This window comes from Staurois parvus, unplaced genomic scaffold (genome assembly GCF_062004578.1).
Source record: "Staurois parvus isolate SC_StPar_1 unplaced genomic scaffold, SC_StPar_1.0 ptg000226l, whole genome shotgun sequence".
In the NCBI taxonomy this organism is placed as follows: domain Eukaryota; kingdom Metazoa; phylum Chordata; class Amphibia; order Anura; family Ranidae; genus Staurois; species Staurois parvus.
In genome coordinates, this window is record NW_028318022.1 from 5,418,768 (window position 1) to 5,440,582 (window position 21,815).

The window sequence follows — 21,815 nt, forward strand, 5'->3', positions numbered from 1 at the left end:
ATGGACTTGGAGCAGACAGGGACCAGGTCGTGGCCCCTGAGTACACCCGCCTGTGGTAGAGGGATCCGCCAAAGGTATATGCAGGTAGAGAGCCTGACATGTAGAGGCAGAAACCTGGAGTAGGGATGGTTGGATCCGTGCAGGATGGATGGATGGCAGAGTAGTGAGCGTGGTCAAACGGGCCGGGTCGGTAACAGTGGGGTCAGCGTAGCACAAGGCAGCAGGCAAAAGAGTAGTCAGAACACTCGTGGGGGGTCGGTAACAGAAGTTCAGACCAGATTAGGGATATCCAGGAGAGAGGTCAAACGAGCCAGGAGGTCAGAGCAGGAGAAGTCAGCAGAGGTCAGGATCAGGCAGAGTCAGCAACATATCACAACAGCAGGTATACAGGAACACAGGATAATCAGACCATATGGCAATGAGAATCTGTGCAGGGCAGGTTTAAATAGTGCGCCCTGCCCTGTCATCGGTGCCAGGCAAGTGTCCGTGATCGCGAGGGCGCATGCGCGGCCGCCGCTGCCCAGGTCCTAGTGCCCACCGGCTAGTATGGATCGGCGTTTAACATATGCGCAGACCCGCTTGTCGCCGCGATCCCTGACACAATGCTGCCAATTCCTCAATGGCTCACCAGGCTCATGCAGTACCAACCTGCCAAAAGTCATAAGTCCCACTGACAGGAGCAATGAAAGGAAATTATGGCAACAGGAATTCACAGTTCTTTGAATCACAGTACTGAAATAATAGGTGGAGATTTTTTTAAGCAAATACTGTCTAATTTATTTTTATTCAGTATAAAATTAGGCATACTATGTGTGTCTTATGGAAAAAGGAAAAACACTTCTCCCTATGATCTCATCACCAGCTGTTATTTATTCCATATTTAGCACCACTTACTCTGACTTTTCATAACCATGTAAGTCCAAAAGCGGAAAAACTCATTGTTTGGTTCCTGATGTGTACACAAAAGAGAAAATGTAAAGCAGATATTTTCTATTTCGGATTGTCTCATTACTTCATGACAGAGGAAGGTATCCATTATTTAGGGAACATTCATCTGTCAGCAGATCAGATCACTGTTCAGGCAGATGCTTCACTTATGCCATCTGCTGGCCACTTACATTTTGACTCCCAGTTTATTCTTCCAGCTAACAGTAGTTAGGAGAAACAGTACAACAGATGTTCTTAAGTGCTATATCGACATAAAGCACAAGAGTTCTATTGTGTATGAATATTTCAAAACATGTAAACATGGAGTTAGTGATGCAGTAATACACTATAATTATGGAATACATATATCAGGAAGGTAGGGGTTCCTGTTTTTGCTTTTCCTCTACTTTGAAGCAGAAACTAACCTGTTACTAGCAGTGGCACACATCAGCACATCATTGAGCATGAAGAGACGCCTCTGCTTGGTTTTCAGGATTTCACCCCTCTCGTTGTACACGGTTTCTACCATATCATCTGAACGAATGAGATATCGATTCCCATTGCTAAGGAGCTACAATTTAAGGGAAGAAAAATCACATTTTTAAAAAATATTTTTGGGACAGAACATTTATAAGAAGGTAAAAATATAATTTAAAGCTGAAAGTAAAGTAATTCCCAATTCCACTGCTTTACCAGTTTCCCATCCATCCACACACTTAACTGCACATAGATGTATCATGTAAACTTTCTATGCCATTAACTGCTTTCCCCTATTTCCAATATAATTTGCAAATGCATTAGCCATTTTCAAAGGCCTACTGACTACAGAATGAGGGACTGTTAATAGCCATGATCACTGCAAAAGAACAGTGCTTACAACATCTGGAAATACAGAATTATATGTACAGATTACAGCCATGCATGGCTTTCTGTTTTCCAGGATAAAAAAATATTCTTTTACAATCTTGGGTAAAGAAAATAAGGCAGACTTATGCATGTTCTCCCAGTGCCTGCATGGGTTTCCTCTAGGTTTTCTACAGTTTTCTCTGCCAAAAAACATGTTGGTAGGCTAACTGGCTTTCCATCTAAATAGGCCCTAGTATGTACATGTATGAATGTGAGTTAGGGAACCTTAGATAGTAAGCTCTTTGAGGCGAGAGACTGATGTAAATGTACAATATAAAGCTTTGCATATATGGTTGGCACTATATAAGTACCGTATTTTTTGCTCCATAAGACACACTTTTTTCCCCCAAAAAAAGGGGGGAAAATGTCAGTGCGTCTTATGGAGTGACCTGTCTGGTATTTCCGCCACCATGTCAGAATACCAGGCCGGCTGCTCAGCTCTTCTCTCCTGCAGGACCTTACCTGTTCCTCTGTCGAGCGCTGTACAGTCTTCCTGCGCCGGCTTCTTCCCGCGGCGGCTTCTGTGATAGCCTGGTGCCCACTGCGCATGTGCGAGAAGCGCTGCGCTTTGTGAATGGTCCGGCGACTTCTGGGACACGTGACAGGTCCCAGAAGGCGCCGGACCATACACAAAGCGCAACGCTTCTCGCGCATGCGCAGTGGGCACCCAGCTGTGGCAGAAGCTGGCGCGGGAAGAAGCTAGCGTGCCCACACTAAAGAAAGGACAACTTCAAGTACCCGCTCCCCCTCCCTCCCCAAAGGTCCGCAGTCTCTTGGTCATTCCCTGTACTGTCTGCAGTCTCTGGTCATCTGTACTATGTCCACAGTACCTGGCATTTTCCCTGTACTATGTTCACAGTCTCTGGTCATTTGTACTATGTCCACAGTCTCTGGTCATCTCCTGTACTGTGTCCGCAGTCTCTGGTCATCTCCTGTACTGTGTCCGCAGTCTCTGGTCATCTCCTGTACTGTGTCCGCAGTCTCTGGTCATCTCCTGTACTGTGTCCGCAGTCTCTGGTCATCTCCTGTACTGTGTCCGCAGTCTCTGGTCATCTCCCGAAGTGTGTCCGCAGTCTCTGGTCATCTCCTGGACTGTGTCCACAGTCTTTGGTCATCTCCTGGACTGTGTCCGCAGTCTCTGGTCATCTCCTGGACTGTGTCCGCGGTCTCTGGTCATCTCCTGGACTGTGTCCGCGGTCTCTGGTCATCTCCTGGACTGTGTCCGCGGTCTCTGGTCATCTCCTGGACTGTGTCCGCGGTCTCTGGTCATCTCCTGGACTGTGTCCATGGTCTCTGGTCATCTCCTGTACTGTGTCCGCAGTCTCTGGTCATCTCCTGTACTGTGTCCGCAGTCTCTGGTCATCTACTGTACTGTGTCCGCAGTCTCTGGTCATCTACTGTACTGTGTCCGCAGTCTCTGGTCATCTCCGGTACTGTGTCTGCAGTCTCTGGTCATCTCCTGTACTGTGTCCGCAGTCTCTGGTCATCTCCTGTACTATGTCCGCAGTCTCTGGTCATCTACTGTACTGTGTCCGCAGTCTCTGGTCATCTCCGGTACTGTGTCTGCAGTCTCTGGTCATCTCCTGTACTGTGTCCGTAGTCTCTGGTCATCTCCTGTACTGTGTCCGCAGTCTCTGGTCATCTCCTGTACTGTGTCCACAGTCTCTGGTCATCTCCTGTACTGTGTCTGCAGTCTCTGGTCATCTCCTGTACTATGTCCACAGTCTCTGGTCATCTCCTGTACTGTGTCTGCAGTCTCTGGTCATCTCCTGTACTGTGTCCGCAGTCTCTGGTCATCTCCTGTACTGTGTCTGCAGTCCATTGGTTCAGAATATTTTTTTTTTTGTTTTTCACCTCTAAAATCTAGGTGCGTCTTATGGTCAGGTGCGTCTTACGGTCAGGTGCGTCTTACAGAGCGCAAAATGCGGGCTTGTAATAAATAAACAAATTACAAAAGCTTCAGTTCCTATAGAAACCAATTAAAAGGGAATTCTCAGTTAAAATTTACTTCTTACCCATATGTGTAATACACTGAAATAGTAACCACCTTCTGCTGCTCAAGAAAACACAGAGACTAAAAGCTGACTATTTTCATGTTCTGTTTGATAATCTAATCAAATGGTAAAACAGAAGTAGGTAAACAAACAAGCTGCATAATTTCCAGCATTTGCGATGTTGGCATACTGTGCATAGCATACTATACAGTCAAATGTTTGTGGACACCTTACAATCACACCTATATGAGCTTGCTGGACATCACACTCCAAAACCATGTGCATTAAAATGTAGTTGCCACCCTTCTCTCCTTTGCAGATATAACAGCCTCCACTTTTCCAGTTAGGCTTGTCATGTTGCCTGTGTCTCTGGGAATGTGTGCCCATTCAACCAAAATAGCATTGTGAGGTCAGGTACTGATGTTGCAGGAGAGCTAGATAGTAATTGACAATCCAGTTCATTCCAAAGTGGTTCATCAGGATTGGGGTCAGCATTGTATGCAGGCAAGTCAAGTTTCATCAAGCCATGTTTTATAGACCCAGTTCTGTCTACACGAAAACAGCCATGCTAGAACAGAAAAGGACCTTTACCAAAGTGTTGCCACAATGTTGGGAGGCAAAATTGTCTAAAATGACTTTGTGAGCTGTAGAATTAACAATACCCTTCACTGAAACATCCAAGTTCAATAATTTGGAGAGGTGTATCTTGGCCTCCTGGGTAGGTGTCATGGTCATATAGTATATATAATTTTTGTTTTACATAATACAAACAAAACTAATCAGATTAGGATTTCTTTATTTCTCCCAATCTGAATTAACAAGACTATTGCAGGATCACATTAAAATATTTTCAAGTTTTTCTCTATACTTCACATCTGGCCCCTCAACCAGCTGCCATATCCTTTCCTCTTCCCTTCCCCTTTAGAGGTCTCCTTTGTAGATCCATTTGCCCCCAAGACAGTCACTGTAAAAAAAAATACCGGACAAAGTGATCTTTTTTCCTTGCCGTATAAAAGATGGCCATATTTGTCTTTTTACATGTGACTCACCCCACACTATTTCTCTCCACTCTATTCTTGAGCACATAAAAGACTAGTTGAGTCAGGTGCTACAGAGATCATCTAGAGATACTTAAAAATTGTCACTCAGATATATGGTATACTTGTTTGGTCTTTATTTGTACTGCTTATGATGCGGTTTGATACGACTGTATGAGGACTGAATATTGGCCATGTATGCATCTATTTGTACGTTGCCCAAAATAAAGAATTAAAAAAAATAATTCTTAGTACATAAATATGACTGAGTTGAACAGAAAATCAGTGCAAGGCTGACAAGAGTCTGGCAAGTTATTTAAGTAAAAAGCATACCAACCTTATTCAGATACCTTTCATTTATTGCTTTGGCAATATGTTTAATTTCACAGCGCTGATCTGCATCCCGCTTCCTTTCATTGAGTTTGTCTGCTAATGTTTCTAGCTCTGTAAGAGCCATCTGTAGAGGAAGCCGGTCAGGGTGACCCTTTACCGTATTTTTCAACATAGCCTGCAGAAGCCAAGACCACAGAGAAGCAATATATAAAATAAATAGCAAAACCTAAAACAATATTTGCACACCGTGGTGAAACTGTATTCATACCTATACTTTAAATGTCATGAAAGAGTAGTTTTGGTACATTTAATACATCTAGTAACCGTTAAACACACCATCCACTCGAATATTTTTTGTATTTTGTAAATGTAACTATTATTCACAAAGAAATTATAATAAATAAACTCATACACTATAAGGTCCCTTTACACTTGTCAAATGTACATTAAACTACGCATAAATGTGTAGCAATGGCACTAGGATCTAAAAAAATTATAGATTTGAAGTGTATTATTGACTATAATGGCTCAGAATCGGTGAGTGAGGAGTTTCACAGAATGTACTACAACCATGAAACTAACTTATCTAAAAGACAGTCAGTAATAAACACCACCTGTCACCTTTCATACAAAGTTACAAAAGTCACATATTGAGCAGCAATACAAATCTACTACAATGTGTCAGGCTACATTATGATTCAGGTACAGCATTAAAGGCTGTATCCTGATAGGCATGGGATTTTATACAGATTTAATGACTGGATACACCTATAGGTAAATTAAAAAATGGCAGTGAATACTGTACATTCCCTGCAGATCATGTAAATTAAATTACTTCTCATATAGTTTTATTGACATATGAGAATGTATGTAATCTAACATGTCTAAAAGAACAGGATAATTTACCTGTAACAAAAGGATAAACTGGGGAAAGCGCTGGATTGGCTTCATCATCAAACCGTAGAGAGTAATGCGGTCAGGGCTGGAATCCTGGTTCTGTGACAACACAAAGTCACAAGCTGATCAGTAAGAACAACAGAATGGAAAACTTAAGTGAAAATTTGATTAATGTAGTAAACACAAAACCAAGTAGCATGCATGGTCTCCCACAGGCAGACCCAAGCTAGGCACTTGACAAAATGCTATTTGGAAGATTATTGTTTCAAAATGCAGAGTTTGCAGGCTGACCTGAGCTTTGCTACAGCCTCTTCACCTATCCACCTTTAATGTGATAATATGTAAGCCGTTCACTCCCAGTCCAATTATATCATGCATGTATTCTGCACTTAGCTGCTAAAACTGACATTTTAGAAGGCATTTTATTCTAAATGTCCGTGATAAAATGTGTTTAGATAAAGAACAGTTTAGGTTGCATTATCAAACAGAAAAATGAAATACATAGCTGGACTGCATATGCTAAAACTCTTCCTCCAGACCCATCACACTACAAGGCCTTATGCAGCCTGATGGCCCAATAACATTGCTGCCATTGCCAGGCATGTGGAGCATTCTAGTGAGCTTTACACGTGTACAGAAGAAAGGATTACAGAGTTGCATTAATCTCAGTGGATTGGGCAATAGGACTAGAATTGTTGAAGCTCAGCTAAAACTGGTCTGGGAAGCTCAGGCATAGTGATGAACCTAAAGGTTTCCTCGCTGGTTTATACTTAAAACACAATGATGTAATATTGAGCCATACCTAACAACTTGATGAGAGCTCAACCGTCACATTATTCCATAAAAAAAAAAGAAACAAGCAAGCCTTATCCACACAGTGCCATTTATCAATACTACAAAATGCTGTACCAACTACTAATTGCATTTATCCTTGACATACAATGAAACTGATTTCTATAAAATGTATGAATTTCTATTACAAAGACAAAAAGCAATATTTTAGTATACCAGGCAATTAACAGTTACCATAACATTCCAAGAGAACAGATGTAACCTTGCTGTAAAGGCTAATTTGAAGATGTACATTTTGTCATGAGAATTTAGAAGCCAGGGAACTGCTCTACTTTTAGATCATGTTTAATGTTCAGACATGAAAAGCACAATCTGTTCAAATGTACAATTATACCAATTCGTACGGTAAGAAATCTGTGGAGTCCAATTTCTTGTTGAAATATAGCTCCATTCTCCCATGTAAGCCTGCCAAAAGCCTAAAGTCCTTAAATTACCTGTAGGCACTAACAAGCAATGCTGGTGTAAGGGAAGATTAGGAAATCATTTTTTTCCAACTACTGGGTGATTATTAAACATGTGCAAAAATGACCATTAATATCAATGAATATTATTGAAAATTAACTGGATGATCTTGACAGTTTACATGGTAATATAATGGCCACATACAGTAGTACATAAGGCCACAGTTGAAATACTGCTGGCTGAACAATCTGAATGTTTGGTTAGCAATAGTTTTAAATAACATTGGCTTAGGTTTGAAGAAGTAGGTCTGATTGTTTTCTGGCAGGAAATCAGAAACACCAGCATCTGACCCAGAACACACCTGCCTCTACAGACTGTTGGGAGACTAGTGTGTACTGGATTTAATATTAAAAATGTTTAATGATCTGGTAAGTATAAATCATACTTACATTGCCTAAATTATTATAATGATGGAAGACAGAGCATTGCATGTGTGCTACATCTCAAAAAATGCACACCACAACTCAAGACGACATCAGACTTTAAACCATGCATTTTAAACTCAAAACACAGGCTGTACATCACCTGACTTGCCTACAAACATAGAGACAACTTATCTCCGTGACATGCTGTAACAGTGAAGAAAACGGCACATGAGACAATAAAATATGTATGTATGTCCACAAGTCATGGTGGAGTTTTTTCTTACATACCTTCTTCTACTGCAGCCAATACAGCCATGCAGAAACAAATGTGTTGAATATTGTAAGAAACTTCAAACTTATATTTTGTGAATTGAAAATAGCGATATTCTAAAATACTAGCATGAGATTAGATTTTTGAAAATAGATCTAATGCACAGAGCTCCATAAAATACAATCTAAAACCTCAGCTCTATTTGTTCATGGATAACTTGTCCATGGTAAGTAGTACAAGAACCTGGTAGTTAAATGAACTAAAATACTTTAATATGAAACAGAACCATTAAATAAAGTAATCTTACACATATGTATTATAAGAACAATTTATGGAATCTAGAAAAGAAGAGGGTTGTAAGATTTGTGTGGACACAGGAATTGAAGAAATTCTTAAACCGTTGGGTGAAATTGCTGCCTACAGCAATTTCACCCAACAGTTTGGGATTGTATACTGGCAAACATAAAACCAGCACCCATACAACCCTACTTCCAACTGTCATGGCTGAGTTTACTTAGCAAGAAGTACAAAGAGTCAATAACAATAGGGTCAGTCCCTGGACTTGGACCAGAAAAAGGATTTTAGAGTAGGTACAAAATATTATTTTTATCATCTGTTGAGGGACACCAGTAAAAATATTCTTAAACAGTCAGGATATCAAAAGCAGTCCAGCTGAAGGATAGGCAATAGCCACCAAGGGATACAACAGATGTGAAGATCATGCTAAAAGAGTATCTGAAGGATTCAATGCCTGAATGAAAAAAAAAAGGACCAAAAGGCTAGGAAAACTATAGTCAGAATTTTTCTTTGCAGAACAGACTTCTGGGGTCCGGACTGTGGCTATTGGGCGTAGAAATTGTCCTGGCATCAGTAGGAATAAACAAAAACAATTTCTCCCCCTGTATATGTAAAAACTAGGGGGAGGAATAGCACCCCATCATTGGTGTCAGTGGGAGGAAATGTGCCCCATCATTGCTGTCAGTGGGAGAAATAGTGTGCCATTGTTGTCAGTAGCATGAATTACAGCATCTCCCAGAAGTATCTTCCAGAAGTGAGTACACCCCTCACATTTTTGTAAATATTTTATTTTATCCTTTCATGTGACAACACTGAAGAAATGACACTTTGCTACAATGTAAATTAGTGAGTGCACAGCTTGTATAACCGTGTAAATTTGCTGTCCCCTCAAAATAACTCAACACGCAGCCATTAATGTCTAAACTGCTGGCAACAAGAGTGAGTACACCCCTAAGTGAAAATGTTCAAATTGGGCCTAATTAACCATTTTCCATCCCCGATGTAATGTGACTCGTTAGTGTTACAAGGTCTCAGGTGTGAATGGGGAGCAGGTGTGTTAAAGTTGGTGTTATCGCGCTTACTCTCTCATACTGGTCACTGGAAGTTCAACATGGCACCTCATGGCAACGAACTCTCTGGGGATCTGAATAAAAGAATTGTTGCTCTACAAAAAGATGGCCTAGGCTAAAAAGATTGCCAAGACTCTGAAACTGAGCTGCAGCACAGTGGCCAAGACCATACAGCGGTTTAACAGGACAGGTTCCATTCAGAACAGGCCTCACCATGGTCGACCAAAGAAGTTCAGTGCACGTGCTCAGCGTCATATCCAGAGGTTGTCTTTGGGAAATAGACATATGAGTGCTGCCAGCATTGCTGCAGAGATTGAAAGGGTGGGGGGTCAGCCTGTCAGTGCTCAGACCATACGCTGCACACTGCATCAAACTGGTCAGCATTGCTGTCGTCACAGAAGGAAGCCTCTTCTAAAGATGATGCACAAGAAAGCCTGCAAACAGTTTGCTGAAGACAAGCAGACCACGGAACATGGATTACTGGAACCATGTCATGTGGTCTGATGAGACCAAGATAAACTTATTTGGTTCAGATGGTGTCAATCATGTGTAGTGGCAACCAGGTGAGGAGTACAAAGACAAGTGTGTCTTGCCTACAGTCAAGCATGGTGGTGGGAGTGTCATGGTCTGGGGCTGCATGAGTGCTGCCGGCACTGGGGAGCTACAGTTCATTGAGGGAACCATGAATGCCAACATGTACTGTGACATACTGAAGCAGTGCATTATCCCCTCCCTTCGGAGGCTGGGCTGCAGGGCAGTATTCCAACATGACAATGACCCCAAACACACCTCCAAGATGACCACTGCCTTGCTAAAGAAGCTGAGCTTAATGGTGATGGACTGGCCAAGCATGTCTCCAGACCTAAACCCTATTGAGTATCTGTGGGGCATCCTCAAATGGAAGGTGTAGCAGCGCAAGGTCTCTAACATCCACCAGCTCCATGATGTCATCATGGAGGAGTAGAAGAAGACTTTAGTGGTAACTTGTGAAGCTCTGGTGAAGTCCATGACCAAGTGGGTTAAGGCAGTGTACACTGTTATACAAGCTGTACACTCACTACTTTACATTGTAGCAAAGTGTCATTTCTTCAGTGTTGTCACATGAAAAGATAGAATAAAATATTTACAAAAATGTGAGGGGTGTATTCACTTCTGTGAGATACTGTATGCCCCACGGTTGATGTCTGTAGGAGGTAGGAATAGTGTCTTGTATCAGTGGGAGGAAAGGTGCCTCAAAGGCTACAGAACTAAGGCATGACAGTTGGAGGAGGGGTATATGGGAGCTTGATTAACTGTTTTTGTTTGCTTCAACTTCTTGTAGACATCAGAATAGCTTGGCAGTAAGAACTTTTGCAATTGCTGTATCTTTCAATGGATGATAAAGAAATATATATTTTAGGAATCCTGTAAATCAATGACCACATGCCAATCAAGTGTAATGTCACCCTAAAGTGGAATGGTATCCTTTATAACAACAGTTCTAAAGCTAGGGACCTAGGATTGTTTACAAATAAGTATGTTATCTTTTTTGTCCACTTACACCTTAACAGCTCCAGTGGGAGAGGGGGACAACAACCAAATTTGTTTGTCATTTTGAGGAGAGTAAATTAGTAGTAGGGGTTTCGCTTGTTTTTCTTTGCTAGTTCCTGGCATGGCAAATGCATTTGTTTAAACGCATTTGGGCTCATTCACACCAGGGTGGTATGTTATGGTGCATTTAATGTACGCACATTTATGTGCATTAGGTCACATGTTAATATGTCTTTTACAAACAAAATGTACTAAAAATAATTTCTGTAGCTTTCTTGCTAGCGCAGTGCAACACAAGATGTTTCATCATGTGGTGCATGGCAATGCAGGTTCACTGGGATGCCATTTGCAATAAATAGCAGAGCAGTACACCAATGCAAAGTGATGTGTTACTGAGTAGTGTCATAACCTCACAACACAGTGGTGTGAATAGGCTGTTAATGAAATCATGTGGTTCAGATTACCTGCGGGCTTTCCATTTTCTTGCTTTCTCCAATGCAATTAATGACTGCTTGTTTGATAACAATATAACAATTGGTAACAATATAAATGCAATTTGTTCTTATGCCCCAAACTTCCTTTAAAGGATAAGTTCACCGTTGGAACATGTTACATGTTTCACCCGTTTTTAGGGTGGAACATGTAACATGTTCCCATAGCCGCAGCCGCGCCTGCCGCCCCCTCCCTCTGGCAAGTAGTTCGGGGAGACTTCTCCCCGTACTATCTCGAAGATTTGAAAACAGCGTGGCCGTGCGGGGCTCCGCCCACACGGCCGCGTCACTCATTCACAGAGTTCTGTGAATGAGTGCATACAAGTCCCAGCAGCCTTAGCAGCTGTCAGCTTGTAGTTTTCAGTGAACTACCACAGTGGTGGTTTCTGTCAGAATATCTGCTTGACTGTACATCCTGTGCGGCAAGCAGATATTTTGACTGATCTGCAGGAGTCCTGCATGGCATCAGCAATCTACTGATCGCTGGTGCAATGCTTTACAGGCTCCTTTGGACAAAAGTTATACATGCACATTTTTTTTACCTCCAAAAAGTGAACTTATCCTTTAATGATATGCATTATGTTGTATGATTTATCGTTAAAAAGTACCTTTAAAAATTCCAGAAAGGTTGGTTTAGTAGCGCAAGATTTCCTGAGAACTCCAACAGCTGTGCTAAAATTATTCACATATTCACTATATGCATCAAGTACCATGGATTTTGAAAACTAGAAAGCAAAGACACAAAAAACTGTAATAATTATCTTGACCTGGATGTTATTTGAAATGAGGACAGTAATGTATTTCATATTATCAGGATGGCGAATAGTATACACATGCTAATTAGTCAATGCATTCTGCTAAAAGAAGAAACTTTCAGTGAATACAGCCAAGGATTAATATAAATTGATAAGACTGGCAATATATTATATTATTATACAGGATTTATATAGCTCCAACAGTTTGCGCTGCGCTTTACAAAATGAATGTAGACATTACAGTTGCAATACAATTTGGTACAAGAGGAAACAGAGGGCCCTGCTTGTTAGCACTTACAATCTAGGAGGAAGGGTTAAGTGATACAAAAGGTAATAGCTATTTGTGGGGGGGGGGGGGGGGATGAGCAGATGGAGGAAATAAATGGCGGTTAAAAAAAAAAAAAATTATATATATATATATATATATACACACACACACACACACACACGGGCAGACTGACAACTCATGGGGCCCCTGGGCAATAGGGGATCATGGGGCCCCTGTGCCCTTGCCCAAACGCAAAAAAGCCTATGAAAAAAGTACCAGGGGCATCTCATGGGGCCCCCTACTGACCACGGGCCCTCGGGCAGTGTCCGAGTTTCCAAATGGTCAGTCCGCCCCTGTATACACACACACACACACACACACACACACACACACACATTAATAATTGATCAGGTACACTGTGGCACCTGTGCCTGTACCTGAACAGTATGTGCATGCACTGTATGAGACTGAAACTTCCCTTTTAGTCTTCGACAGAATAGACTGGTGTATGCAGAATGCTGACAACTTAGAACTACATACTGGTAAATAAACTTCACATCCAGAGCTTTTTTAATTACGGTAAGTGTTCTCTATGTGCAATATGCTCTACATTATTAAATACAATGCGGCAGATTTACTATAGCAAATATGCGGTTCACTTTAAAGTGAAATTTTCCCTTAGCTTCGTAAATGTGGTGAAAATTAATAATGCAAGGAACACCCAGTAATGTGCAAGGAAAAAAAATATATATTTACTTGCACATGATTGGATGATGGAAATCAGCAGAGCTTCACCTTATTCACTAAACTAAGGGAGATTTCCCTTGCAAAGTACAAAGTGAACAGCCTAAGTTGCCTTTATTAGAACATCCCCACTATATCCAAAAACAATCTGTTTTTATCTAGTATACATAACTGATATCAACAGGTATATATAAATCAAGTAAGAGCAGATTTTTACTTATATTTTAGGCTTACCCATATGTGGTTCTGAATGTGTTGCTAAATTACAAATCCAAGAATCAACTGCCATTATGACATTTGCATCTGTTCCACTACAGTACACACATGGGGACAGTAAATGCTCATTTAAAATGTTGGAGAGTGCAACTGCACATTTCTAATCTAATGGTTAGCAGTTAAGATTTGGAACCTTTGAAATTTTCTACAGAGTGTTAAATAATGTATTTGCTCCTGATGAAATTGGCAAGAATTTAAACAAGAGAATTTTGGAGCGATTCTTTGCTCACAAAATTACAACTGCCAACATAGTATTAAGTGAGGTAGCTCATTTAGCAGCGGGCAACATGTTTTGAATTATAGCAGCTAAACTGCCCAACCTAAACATTTAATTCTATGAATACCCAATTGGGCAAACCCTGGTACTACTGGTTTGTTGGTAAATCGATAGAAGATTATAATCACAGCATAAGGAGTGTGGTCAGCTTTACTACAGTATAACTGAAGCTTACATCACCACAATATGGTTTTGTTAGCGAGAAAAACACTTCAGTTTCCCAGGGCCTAGAGTCAGATGATCTGCAAGAACTTTGCTCTTACTGCCTATATTGTTATAGTTGATATCTGTAAGCAATCCAACACATATAAACATATAGTGGAAAAACAGCAAAGGAAAAAGATTAACGGCTTCCTGTCCACCCTACTGCTACAGGGCGGCACGGGAGCGCAAAATCACACACACATATATATATATATATATATATATATATATATATATATATACACACGTGATTTTGCAGCCTTTCACAGCCACAGCTGTCAATCACCCGGTACCAGCCAGTGATTACTCACCGGTGCCCGGGGATTGCCAAGCATCACTGATGGAGGGGGATAACGGTTTGTAAACAAAACAGTTCTCTCCCTTGTCAGCTCCTGCACACTGCTTTGAATGGCCATGCAAGCAGTGTACTTACAGTGAAGCATACAGACACCGCACTGTGTAAAACAGCACACTGTTAACCCTTTGATCGCCCCATAGTTCCCCCAAGTCAGTTTCCCCCAGTGTCAGAATGCCCACCACAGTCCTGCAATAAGTCGCTGATTGCCGCCATTACTAATAAAAAATTTTTTTTTTTAAATCCTAGTATATATACACTGGCATTTGTAAATGATATACCTTTCACGTAAACCAATTAATTTACATGTATTGGGATTTTTCTTTAGCAAAGACATGTAGCAGAATACATTTTGGCCTAAATTTATGACAAAATTTGATTTTTAAAATTTGTTTACCGGACATGCTTAATAGCAAAAAGTAAAAAATATTGTTTTTTCTCAAAATTGTCAAGTCTTTTTTTTTTTTTTTATAGCACAAAAAAATTAAAAACACACAGGTGATCAAATACCACTGAAAGAAAGCTCTATTCATGGGGGGGAAAAAAGGACATAAATTTCATTTGGGTGCAGCGTTGCATGACCGCGCATTTGTCAGTTAAAATAACGCAGCACAGTAATGCAAAAATGGCCTGGTCAGGAAGGGGGGGGGGGGGGGTAAATCCTCTGGAGGGCAAGTGGTTAAAGTAACTGAGACATTCATAGATTTACAGAAAATCAACATTTGGTAAGCATACTTAAAATGGCATCAGATATGGTTGTGAATGTTATGTACATCAGATAGGGCAAAATAGAACCACAGATATAACATACATAGCTTTTAGATAGATATGTAGGTAGGTTGATTTAATGTATATTCTAAAAAATATACAGACAAAAAAAGGACAAAACAAACACGCAAATGGCAACATCAAGGGTCAAGGGTAACCTTTCAATCATTTTTGGAAGGTTGGGATACATCTTAACTGCATTTAGTCGGACTTTGAACTATTCTCAGGGAATACACACCACAGGTTCTTTGAGTGATGAAACGTAAATCTATTTGCATGCTCCAAAATGCAACATAAACGTCTAACTGTGAAGGTCATGGAAAGCGCATTTGACTTCATGCTGGTGTGTATGAAACCACTTTTTAATTTATTTACCAGTGGGAGTATTTAATTCTAACAATACATATTGGAATATTGTGAGAGAATAATGTTTGCACCTTAGAGCATGCCTCTGCTACCATTCAGAATCACCCACAAAGTGTTAGGGCTAGCAACAGGAGTTGGGGATTGAAGACATCTTTTGGCTTTCTTCAAACATAAACCCGTTTAAATGCACAAAATATGGTAAACAATGAATCATTTGATCATATTTTTTCAATGCTAAAGGAATGTTTGGTGTTCGAACACCAGGTTATGTATCTTTGTGAGTTAGTGATGGTTCGAGGAGGTTACCAAATGGAAGTTTACTTTTGTGAAATCTTGGTGGTGGTGGAATTCACCTACCCTACCTGTCCGGCTTTTCCTATCTGTATGCTTTGACTGTATCCCACTATTTTGCCAAAGCATTTTCCCTATATTATAATTTTTCAGGCTGTTCCCATTGACATATTTAATGATCCTGACAAATGTTATGTAGTTTGAAAATAACTTTTTGGAATTCTGTGAGTTCTCATTTACTATAGTCAATACAGAGTAAAACGCTATCTGGCAACTGAAAAGTATTATGACTCACCTTTCAGTTTTGTCAGTAATTGTGAGTTAGGTATGTCAAACAAACTCAGTACTCATGTATGTTGAAGGGTGTTTCTGTTAATATGACTGAATGTGTTTATCTGTAGTGCTATACTGAGTTTAGACCTATCTCTAGTTCCTCATGCAGCAAATACATACATACTATGTGACCAAACGTTTGTAGACATCAGACTACTATGCCAATATAAGCTTGCTGGACTTCCCTTGCATGGGCATTATTATGGAGCCTATCATTCCTTTGTAACTACAAATCACTTTGTAACAGCCTCAACTCTTGAAAGAAACGGTTTACAAGATTTTGGAGCTTGTGGGAAATTCTGGCAATTCAGCCGAATGAGAATTTTTGAGGTCAATACTGAAATCTGGCTCAAAACCAGCATTGCAATTAATTCCAAGGTCAAGCAGTAGAGGTTAGTGCTGTGCAGGCCAATTGAGTTCCTCCACACAAAACATGTCAAACCATGCCTTTCTGGACCTGGCTTTATGCACAGGGGCACAGTCATACTGGAACAAAACAAGACCTTCCACAGAAGTGCACAAATATCTAGAATGTCTTGATACACCGTAGCATTGGCAGTACCCTTCACTGGAAACACATGAACTCAATTTTCAGGGGGGTTCACATACTTTTGGCCATACAGACAGATGTGATGATTAGGTGCCCACAAACGATTGGCCATATACAATACAACAAACACAAATACAGTATATCTCCAACAAACAGGATTATTTATGTATTAACGACCCATGCCTTTATACATTGAAAAACACTAAAAGAAAACATTTATATTGATTTTGCAATTTCTCTTACTGATGCTACAAAGACATCTCCAATCATTTCTGTTGAATCCCACTCAGACACCCGGCTGGCGAGAGCAATTTGGAAAAGCGAGTGGCACTGTAGAATTTCCTTTATCCGGTAAAATACTATTTTCAGCTTTCTCTCACTTAATAGCTTTGGCTCCATGTCACAGAGAGGCTTCTCATATTGCTGCAACAGGAGGAAAGAGTTCAGATGTATATTTGTTTTATTTCACAAATGTTAGAATGTAAAAGCGAAAGTTTGAAGCTATAATTATATTTCTGCTACACCATATGAAACTACTCTCTTTTCATTTGCTTGCACAAAGGATAACAATAACTTAAGTTTCTTGTCTTCTATAATCCTATGTGTAACTGTGCTCTGTAAAGTACAGGCACCCTGATGTTTTGCTGATTGTAAAAATGATTACAAGCAATAAAAGCATTGTCAACTGAGATTCTATAGGGATACAGTAAATAGAGGTGACATCTGTACTGAAAATGCCTTAACAAAGAATACATTAACTACACATCTGTTAACAGCACAAAAACCTGCTTAAGGGTAGGTAAAGGACATCTGCATCAGATGTGTATTATGAAGGAGAGGAAAGTGCAGTGTATCAACCTCACTTGGTGCAAACTGTTTTCTGTATTGGAAATATATCCCGTGGGCACATTTTTCCCACTTCAATTATTTGCAAATTCTTGCTTCAGCAGAGCTTCAACACAACAACATAGGATTTACTTATTAGTTTTTAGGAATTCAGGTTGATTTGGTTGCTCTCAGTGAACCCACATGGTTAAAACATAATTTTGGAAAATGCTATCTTGGGAAATTATCACTGACTAGTTTACAATAGTGTGGTTTTAAATCACGGATCTGATTTGTTTTATGAAAGTGGAATGGATCTTACGTGTTATGTAACACAAAAGGTGTCAAATTGTAGCACTGACCTTTGGAAAGCTGCAGTTGGTATAAACAAGTCTATGTAAATAGTATTTAGTGGGGAGACATTTTCTTTTATTTTATATACTGAAATAAAATCATGGAACATGATAGCTGCAAAGGTGTTTGCAGTCTGCATTCAAAGTTGCAAGCATAAGTAACACAACAAGAATTAACATCAATAAAAAAAAAAAAAAAAAAAAAAAAAAAGACTGCAGTCACTGGTCACTGAAACACCAGCCTTTCCATCGAAGTCAGTTAAAGTGTCAAATCAATGCTGATATTTTTAGTGTTTAGTAGATACTGCAGAGATAAAGCACATCTATTGGTGAGATATCGGAGTTTGAGTTCCTGGGGTGTCTTTTATGAAAGGAGCACTTTCCCTGTATTTTTTGCCTAATATTCCATCTAGTGGCCATAGTGCAGTATTTTCCTGAAATACACCAATCAGGAAAATACCAGCACAGCACTTTTCTAAACAGAACCCTATGTGTAGGTAAAACCTAGCTATGATCTTATTTTATGTACTCCTAGCTATGATCTTATTTTATGTACTCCTAGCTATGATCTTATTTTATGTAGTTCTAAATGTAGCTTGTAGAAACCTGGAATCAGGATATTAGCCACAGCTGAAAGATAAATGGTGAGTGAGCTTTGTATAGACACGGTGCCAAATGTTTTACACAATATTACTGAAATCCTAAGTGAGTGTATTTAGAATAGTACTACAGTGAATTGTTGCAGATATGATTTTTAAATGATTTTAAACCTCTAGCTAAAGCTGGAGAAAGTATATTCTTGCAGGAGTTTTAGTGTATTCAGTTAAGTATACAACAACCTGCGTCAGGTTGTGGAACTTCTACAGAAACAAAATTATAAATCATGGCTGGATCCAGCGGGGTGCTGGGGTGGGCTTCGCTCATACAGATTTCACTTGTGCCCCGCCAGGCTGGCCACCCCACTGAAATTCTGCCTGGCTGCTGAGGTCCTCTTCCCATTTCCGCACTCAGGTCTGGGACAAGACGGGGGGAGGGGCAACCTGGAGCAGGAAATAAATCGAAAAGTCAGAGAGAACTCACTGCAACAGAGTGGAGAGGAGGTGCGGTCTGTGCTCTCCTCCTCCTGTCAGCACAGCGATCATCCATGCAGCAGGTGACACAGGATTGCTCTTCATCGGGCTGTACACACAAGTTTGATTACGTGCCCCCTATCCACATCTCCCGCTGCTGAGAGATGGGCAGCCCTTGGAGGACATAGGGGGCAGCTAATCAAACCTGTGTGTACAGCCTGATTAAGAGCGATCCCTGTGTCATCTGCTACATGGAGAATCAATGTTCTAACAGGAGGAGGCAAGTACATCCCAGCCCAGCACACCTCCTCCGGCTCTATAGCATTTTCCCTTATTGTAATTTTTTTGGGAGGGGGGTTGGAACATACAGGTGATAAATTTTATTAGGAACAATCATTTGTGCTTGGGTTCAATTAAAAGGTTTGTGGAGGAGGAGGGATGGGGAGCTATTTGTACTGGGTAGGGCAATTTTAAGGGGGGGAATTTGTGCAGCTACATGTAGGAATAGAGGGGGGATAATTTGTGCTAGGAGAGGCTGGTGATATATTGGTTAAGAGGGGGAATGGGGGGATTTGACCCTCTGTACCCTGTCCTGCTGACCCCCTGGCCCTCTGTCCTGCTGAACCCCTGTAAACTGCCCTGTTGACCCCGACCTCCGTCCTGCTGACCCCCTGACTTCCGTCCTGCTGACCCCCTGACCTCCATCCTGCTGACCCCCATCCTGCTGACCTGTAAATAGCCCTACTGACCCCCTATCCTCCTTTCTGCTAGCACCCTGTCCTCCATCCTGCTGACCCCTGTACACTTCCCTACTGACTCCCTGTCCTCTGTCCAGCAGACCCCCATACACTGCCTCGCTGACCTTGCATCCTCTGCCCCATGACATTTTTTACTGTAACCCCACATCAGACATGCTAGATCCGGCCCTGTTATAAATATATTATAAATCTGTATAGTACCTCAAGAATTCTCTTCAAGGAGTCGACATAGTTCTTCTCGCTTTCCACTATTGAACCAAGAATATACCTTCGCACAACCTAATAAAATAACACCATAGTTATTAGTATAGTTAAATGTTAAATGTTTTTTCTTTCTGTAGCAAACAGCTTTATAAGTACTTATATCTTTAACAAAGGGTTTGCAAGAAGGAATACATCATACACACCCACACATTCACAAAAACTCCACCATGGCAAAATATAAAGTGGTTCTAAACGCTAAAGGTTTTTTATTACCCTAATGCATTCAATACATCAAGGTAAAAAAACTTCCTCTGCCTGTTGCCCCCCCCCCCCCCCCATGCCTCAGTCCTGCCCTGTGCCCAGCTATAGTTCTCTCCCCTCTCCTTGTTATCACAGGCTTTTCTGGTAGCAGCCAGAGCCCTGAACTTCTGTCAATCAAATCCTGTGAGGTGGGAGTGGGGAGCTGGGCCAAGCCATGCTCCATGAGTCTCTGGATGCACACAGTCCGGCTTGGAAACTTGACTGCACGTGTGCCCCCATAGCACATAGTTTGCTATGAGGGCAAACACGGGAGAGGAGGAGTGGAAAGCACCAGTGGGGGTCTCCAGAAGAGGAGCTAACGGCATTGCACAGAGCAGGCAAATATAAACCTCTATTTTATTACAAAAACAATAAGATGGTTTACAATCGCTTTAACTCCAGCCCAGAAGAATGTATACAATATAACATTGAGGCTGTGTTAATAATGATCAGGTTATTTACTATATCATATATTCCAAAAAACAAATGCAATTTTGTTGCTCTGAATGGAGTTTGCTTTAATGTGCATTTTTTTACATGAAAAATACTTGTAACTTCCAAAACATTAAATTTATTTTTTAAAAGCCTTTAAAATAAAAAGAATAGTTGCATTTTTAATGTCAAACTATATTTGCACAACTGTATCAAAGCTATATTTTCAGTAAAAGACACACTAAATTTAAATCTTAGCCTGGGGAAAGGTCCGGAAACCACAGAGGAAAGAAGAGGTACAACTTTCAATACAGAAGTGATCAGGCAAGTTACAGCCTGCTCGTAAACAAACTTACAGTCTGCCCATAAATTCTAAAAATATGGTAGCCGTGAGATTGCTACATTCCTTAAAAAAAAAACAAGGACGTGTCATACGTTATTGGCAGTGGAAGAGTTAAACAGCAGCATAATTAACGCGTATCTAAAGTCAAAACTTTTTCTTTTTTATTTTGAATAAAGTGGGAAGAGATTTGAACTTGCTAGATTTTTATTGGTGTCTGAGTCCTCACTGGGAAATATTCACCCTCTATATTAGGCCAGATAAGAATTTCATCTGGAATGAAAGTGAGGGAAAATACAACATTTTCAGTTGTTACCAGAAGAGGAATAAAGGGAAAATCTTCTGACAGGGACACCTGTTCCAAAGAACACTGCCTGAAATGGGAAATCTCTCTTTGGAAAAATTTCAGCTCACATCTTGGTTGTGCTTACAGGACAGAAAATTAAAGGAAATGTAAAAACTAGAAAAAGCTTGAGAGAGGTTCTAAACCTTCTCTTCTCTATCTAAAATAAAAGAAAAAACCTCTGGATTTAGATGCACGTTAAAGTGTTTGTTAGAGGTATGCTCTATTTTTTTTCTTTTAAATGCCCCAGTCACTAGTTACAAATTATTCAACACATAACAGATGAAAGAAATAGTTTCATCATTTACATGCAAGTGACTGATGAATTTGGGGTGCCAAATTGTAATACTTTATTATTACATTTATTATATAAATTTTATGTTAAACATTGTCTTGTAAATCAGCTTCTAACTCTAATACTTCCATGTAAACACACTTAAACACTGCTAACATTTATATTTAAAAAAAAAGGCATTGGCTCTCTTCTTTATGTCATTTCACAAAAGTGATTCATACAAAAGGCGGCTTTTTAACAATATAGCTATTTTCTGTTTTGCATAACAGTGTAGGA

The 21,815-nt window shown here is 40.3% G+C and overlaps 1 protein-coding gene across 4 annotated transcripts in view; it reads right to left on the reverse strand.

The window, feature by feature from the left end:
• Positions 1-21,815, reverse strand: part of ARHGEF10 (Rho guanine nucleotide exchange factor 10) — a 199,537-nt gene that overhangs the window by 78,478 nt on the left and 99,244 nt on the right. For 3 of the 4 annotated variants that reach the window (XM_089679526.1, XM_089679524.1, XM_089679525.1), the window contains 6 exons: positions 19,827-19,904; positions 16,863-17,042; positions 12,041-12,157; positions 6,104-6,193; positions 5,202-5,372; positions 1,353-1,498 (listed from right to left, as the gene is read on the reverse strand). In XM_089679526.1, the coding sequence (XP_089535652.1) occupies positions 1,353-1,498; positions 5,202-5,372; positions 6,104-6,193; positions 12,041-12,157; positions 16,863-17,042; positions 19,827-19,904 (782 nt within the window). The remainder of the gene's footprint in view (positions 1-1,352; positions 1,499-5,201; positions 5,373-6,103; positions 6,194-12,040; positions 12,158-16,862; positions 17,043-19,826; positions 19,905-21,815) is intronic. The other variant, XM_089679527.1, reaches the window with a different exon arrangement.